This window comes from Doryrhamphus excisus, chromosome 6 (genome assembly GCF_030265055.1).
Source record: "Doryrhamphus excisus isolate RoL2022-K1 chromosome 6, RoL_Dexc_1.0, whole genome shotgun sequence".
Classification (NCBI taxonomy): Eukaryota; Metazoa; Chordata; class Actinopteri; order Syngnathiformes; family Syngnathidae; genus Doryrhamphus; species Doryrhamphus excisus.
In genome coordinates, this window is record NC_080471.1 from 23,088,065 (window position 1) to 23,094,483 (window position 6,419).

The 6,419-nt window shown below is 38.5% G+C and overlaps 1 protein-coding gene across 2 annotated transcripts in view; it reads right to left on the reverse strand.

Moving 5' to 3' along the window:
* The window catches only part of LOC131131611 (USP6 N-terminal-like protein), a 24,383-nt gene extending 19,777 nt beyond the window's left edge, over window positions 1-4,606 (reverse strand). For both annotated transcript variants that reach the window (XM_058076461.1, XM_058076459.1), the window contains exon 1: window positions 4,363-4,606. In XM_058076461.1, coding sequence (XP_057932444.1) covers window positions 4,363-4,414 — 52 coding nt within the window. In that variant the 5' untranslated portion in view covers window positions 4,415-4,606. The remainder of the gene's footprint in view (window positions 1-4,362) is intronic.
* Window positions 4,607-6,419: the final 1,813 nt, after the last annotated feature.

Genomic DNA, 6,419 nt, shown 5'->3' on the forward strand with positions numbered 1-6,419 from the left:
ACTCGGCATAAACCGAACAATAAACTGGGGATGGTGCAGTCTGAAGCCAAAATGTAAGTATTTTTGTCTGAAACATGAATTAGCATTAAGCGAAATTGCTTTATTTAATCGCTTCATTGAACAAAACAGGTTGCTGTCGGCCACAACTCCGACACAAGGATGAGCAGGTACGTAGCAGGCATCATACGAGAAAAGTGAAGCCAACTGTCACTTTCCCAGATTTCCCTCCTGATGCCGTCATGGCAACTCAACACATCACACATAGATTCAGGGTGGCTACAGAGTTACTATTTTCAGTACACAACACATTATGATTTCCACGTTAACAGAATCAAAATTTAATAAAAATGGAATGTACTGTGGGCGGCACGGAGGACGAGTGGTTAGCGCGCAGACTTCACAGCTAGGAGACCAGGGTTCAATTCCACCCTCGGCTATCTCTGTGTGGAGTTTGCATGTTCTCCCTGTGCATGCGTGGGTCCCACATTCCAAAAACATGCTAGGTTAATTGGCGACTCCAAATTGTCCATAGGTATGAATGTGAGTGTGAATGGTTGTTTGTCTATATGTGCCCTGTGATTGGCTGGCCACCAGTCCAGGGTGTACCCCGCCTCTCGCCCGAAGACAGCTGGGATAGGCTCCAGTGCCCCCGCGACCCTCGTGAGGAAAAAGCGGTAGAAAATGAATGAATGAATGGAATGTACCGTTTGTCTCATTCACTTCAAAGAACCGGCTCCCATCGTTTCACTTCAAAAAGCCAATTCATTCCCGAACATCCCACCACTGCTATCCTCTCCCAGGAGCAAAGGGTTGAGCATATGGAAGAAATATTTTTGACCATGTCTCATTTTTGGCAGTAATGTTTGTGTTTTTTGACATTAAAAATAGTAGCAACACGGACAATGTATGCCCCTGGGGTGAACCAACCGTCAGAGCGACAGTGGAAAAAGAACAAAGCTGAGAATAGCTCGTAGCCCATCGAGGAGCAAGAGCCCATTGCTGCTCTGCCTTATCATTTTTCCAACGCTGATAAGACGGAGCAGCCGAAACCTACCCAACAATTTCCACATCTTAAAAGTTTATATGGTGAGCTTGAGGGAGGGGCCCGGTTCCCCTGACTTGAACGCATCTTAAGCGCAGAACACCCTGTGGTCCTTGCTTCCCTATCATTACCTTGGGGCGGGGGGTGGCCTGTCTATATATAACAATGACCACACCAAGGTTTACACACTGGAGCTGCTGGTCAGCCAGTTGTTTCCCAGACTACAAGAATATTTCGGAGGGGTGGTATGAGAAGGGCAGAGATGTCAAGGGAATGGTTTTCTTAAACAGAAAACCACAAGTTCATACTGAAGTAGCCACAGTCTCATAAATGAACCCTCTTGCTGGTCATGGTGTAGTCACGATAAAAGCAGTGAAGTGAGCAAAAAGCTATCATCTGGAGTTTTAATGACGGGTGTGATTAAATAGATTACAGTATGCATCACAGTAACTGTATTTAAATATAATCTTGCAAAGGCAATACCTAGATATACATCATGATACAGTTTTCACTGTTGGTATATCAGTACAGCAGCGCTACGTTGTCTTACAATGCCAAACAGACTAAATAATTCACAGGGCTCAGGGACCGCATTCAGACAATGTTACCTAGTTAGAATGAATTCAACCACTTCCAGCCAGCTGGTCTGGAGCTTCGGTGGGGGCTTACACTGCACCAGTGATGTGGTATATTTTGGTTTTCATGTTCAGTCATGTTTGCAAGCACAGAAAGAGGATTATCATGCAGTGTACTGGGAATGGATATTACGCCAATGGAAGGAAATTTCGTTTCAACATGATTGTAAACATGAAGTATTTTTGGACGTGAATGACACATTAGAATGACAATTACTGAGGGAATTCCCAAAACCATCTTATTTAGTCCCAACACATTTTGGAGCGAGATATGTAAAACTTCATCGGAGAGAAACATGATCATTAGTTGCACAGGGAAATTATACCCAATTAAAATGGCGGTATGCCCACAGCACAGCTTGTTCATTACTATCTGGCACAAGCAGTACTAAAAATAGACCTATTGTTCATTCAATTAAGTTACATTTTTACATGGTGTGTATATTCTTTTTCAGAATAGGTTTGTATTTCAGTCTTCTATTGACTGATGAGTTAATAATTTATGTAATCATTTCAGAAAATGCTCTTCATGTAATTATGATAAGCAAGATTTACAGAATAAAGATTTCAGGCAACTCAAAATAGCCGCTGGGTGATATGTAGGAATGACAAACGGCCAAGTGTAGTAAACAGCGCTCTTATTTTGAAGACCGTGACGACAACTTGGGTGCAAGAATAAACGTTTCACTCCAAACTTGCATTGTTAAACTCACTTATATTAAAGCAATAAAACACAATACAGTGAAAAATATATAATATACCCTAGCCCGAATCGCACACGCAAAAGCCACGCCAGCATGCTCTGCTAAACTAAGCTAACCTCGCTAGCTCCTATTTACACTTCTTGAGAAGAATTTCCGCTAAACTTTCAGGTCGCCATTTTGACATGAATAACTCGAACATTCAATGACAACATTTCATTCTCATTACGTCAATTTCCGCGAGAGTCCGCACTTAGTAGTAAATTCTGTTTTTGTTGACCAATTCCGCAATTCCGTCCACGATTTTATGAACATGGAAATCATAGAGTAAAAGCATGATCATATCCACAGGACTGGAAACAACTTATTGAAACATATCCGTATCATAGTGACAAAAGTGGCATACGTATCTCTGTCCTGGCTGCTCAGTACAATAGCTAACAATAAGTGGACATAATAGTAACCGTGCATAAGTGAATACACCACAAAGCGAGCTTGTTTACTCTTAATGTCAACATCATTTTACACTAGTACAGCAGGCACAATTGTATAGTAGTGGTAGTATATAAACAAATACAAATTAACTGCACTGTTATTAAAAGGTATTGATCTTTATTCAGCTTTTTCCTCTGTTATTATTGTGTTTATGTAATGTAATGAAATGTAGTGGAATAATGACAAATAACATGCAGACAAAACACAATGACACAGTAAATAGTGACATCTGGAAGAGCGTCTTGCAGGAGATCTACTATTCCAGTTGTCTGTCTGTGGCCTCCCCCCCTCCCCCCTTTTTGAACCAGTTAACATTTTAAAGAGGTCTGGGCATGGATGACATAGCACAGCAGACCAGCCTTTGGCCTACTTCTCAACGCTTGTCGGTTCACATACTGCAATCTTAATGGGGTCTTCACGCATGGACAGCAGTCATTTTTACTCAGCTTTTTGTCGGGAGTTGCTATGCATCGCTTGGTTAAGCTCCCATTTGGTGACATCATATCCTGTGTTTTGGTGCGGTCGGGATTGACGCTTGCCTCGCTCAGGTCAGGACGAGTCCGCTGGGAGACAGACTTGAGACACATCTCTCTCAGACGGTCCCTGTATTGATATTCGGTCCGGTTCTTTTGGTGCTGGATTTTGTGTTCACACTTGAGTTAATGGACTCAAAGTGCAATATATCCAGGCTACAGTGATGTCGTCAGACAATGTAAACATCACATATGTAAACGGATAATGGTGCAATGGTCCAAATGGACCTTCACCCGTTTTAACAGGACTAAAAATTACAAACACCCCAATGTTGTCTGAGATTTCTCACTTGTGTAAAAAGATATCCCAAAGAACGGGAACATCAAAAGCCATTTTAGAGTATAATTATGTTTTGAAAAGAGAATCCTTCTATAAACTGTGGGAGTGTTTCATGGCCGCATTAACAACTCTCAGCTCATAAACTCTGAAAGGATTGTTTCATGTACTCCACATTATCAAACTCAAGTGGCTAAATATGGCTAGCGAGAGCCTGGGAACACTGTTTTGCTTCAAAAATATATTTATACTTTCACATTCACAGGGAAAAAAATGTACCATGTACAGTTCCTCTGAAATTTAATATTAACTGATCATACAAAAAGACATTTCAATTATATTTTTATCAAAAAATAAACACTTGAATGTTTGCTGGTCACCCTGACATTCTGACTACACAACAGTTGGGTAATTGTGTAATAATATCATGATGCTATATTCATATTTATGCTAACATACAGTATAGACATAAACCTAACATTTATGCTAACATACAGTATATTGACAGTTACAAGTGTCCCTCAAAGAAAACGAGTTTGACACCACTGATTTACTCACTTTTAGTAGAATTGGCATGAATACTATCGCCATCACGGCTCATAGTGAAATTAAGTAAAGATGAAAGAGTACGTTGAGGAAACTAGCGTTCACTTACTTTCAAACTGCCGCGTTCGCTTACCTTGTGAATGAGTCCTCTTCTTCTGTAATGTACCTTCGAGTGGAAACAGCATCCACTATTCTCATTCTCTCCTTCGCCGTCCAGCGGAGCTTCTAACGTCACGCTTTGGAAGGCTTGTGCCCGAATGGATGCTGTCAGGTCGGGCTGTATTTCCCCGCACCCCGCTCGGTCAAGTCAGCAACACATGTCGCGAACTGGCAGCAGCTGTGAGGCACGCGGCGCTCTGCTGACAGTTGGAGGCGAGTTCACGAGCCAGCTCGAGGACGCGCCTCGTGGAGACAGCGGTTTGGGTTCGTGTTGTGACGTCATCTCACTTCCGTCTCAAGTCAAGTGTGGCCTGGGGTCCAGTGGCAGCTGTTTTTTCTTTTTAATTACCACTCGGCACTTTCGACACTAAACAAGAAAACTACAAAAAATACTTTTTTAAGCAGTCATATTTCAAATAAAAAACAATTAATTGGAGGAATTAAGTGAAACAATGTAATCTTACGAGAACAAATCACAATATTAAATCAAATATTAAAAGAAAAAAAGTTCGAATCTACCAGTCCAGGGCGTACCATGCTTTTCTTGCCCAAAATCAGCTGGGGCAGCCTCCAGCATACCCTAGTGAAGACAAGCAGCATAGAAAATAGATGTATGAATGAATAAAAGTTTAAATATTTGTACATTTGAAAAAAAAAAGAAAAATACTAATGGTGTGCAATCAGTACCAGCAAGGCCTTCACTGCTGGCCTAACCATTACCAAAAGCACTGACCTACATTTCAGTTTTGAATTGTAGTATTTATTCCATTAAATTATATTAATGTATTACCAATAGTCTATTATCTTTATTTGTAGCATGTTTCTTGGTTGAAATACTTCCAGTAGTTTATATATGTATATACTAGCGGTAACAATACGCGGTCAGGTGTATTGGTGACTATGTATACAAAGATAAGGCTACTTATATCATAACTACTAGCAATCTTATCACGGGTTGTGGCTATCTTGTTGAATGCATCCTGTAGCTCACCTGTATAATACATTGCTAATGACTATGTCGCTTTACATGAGTGACCCCCGGTTCAAAGTCCTGCTATGGCACATATTTAGTATCATTATTGTTTTGTTTTTTGATACTGGCTAAAATCTGGCCGGCACCAAATGCACCATCAGCCACTGAATTATACAAGCATATTAAGATGAAAAAATATTGTAATCATTATGACAAATAAACAAAAAACAACTGCAATTTTTTGGAAAATTGGGTTGGGAAAGAGTTACAATATTCAGAAAATTAAGTCAAAATGTTATGAAGTTAAGTTATTTAAAAGGGAGCAAAAATGTGTACTATAAGGAGAAAAACTTCATGCTAATACTACACTTTTCCAATTATAATCCTAAGCTGAGAAGCAGGCTGTTTTTTTCTTTAAATATACATAACTTGTTGGCTATATATACTATATATACAATATATATATATATATATATATATATATATATATATATATATATATATATATATATATATATATATATATATATATATATATATATATATATATATATATATATATATATATATATATATATATATATATATATATATATATATATATATATATATATATATATATTACCAATTCTGCCAATCTAGCAGGATGTTGAAGTTCAATGTACAGTAAATGCATGTATCAAAATAACACAAAAACAGTCAGTTAGCGCCCTCTACTGATAAAAATGGGATTGTGTTGAGATAGTTTACTGGGTTATTTCAGCACTGACATATTATTGAATTACTTTAGTGCTTCTTTTACATTGTCACACAAAACTCTGCATAATTATCTTGGTAATTGCATAGTTTTGTTGCAGCTTCTGTACTAGTTACCACTATACTGTATATCTTGAATTAGCATGTTTTAATAAACACGACTGAACATGAAAACCAAAATATACCACATTTAATAATGTTTTAATAATTAATTAATAATATTATTAAATATATAGAATATCAAAGTAGCGTCGAAATCCTTTAATTTTTCTGAATGCCACCCCTGGTGGAAAAAGTTTGGA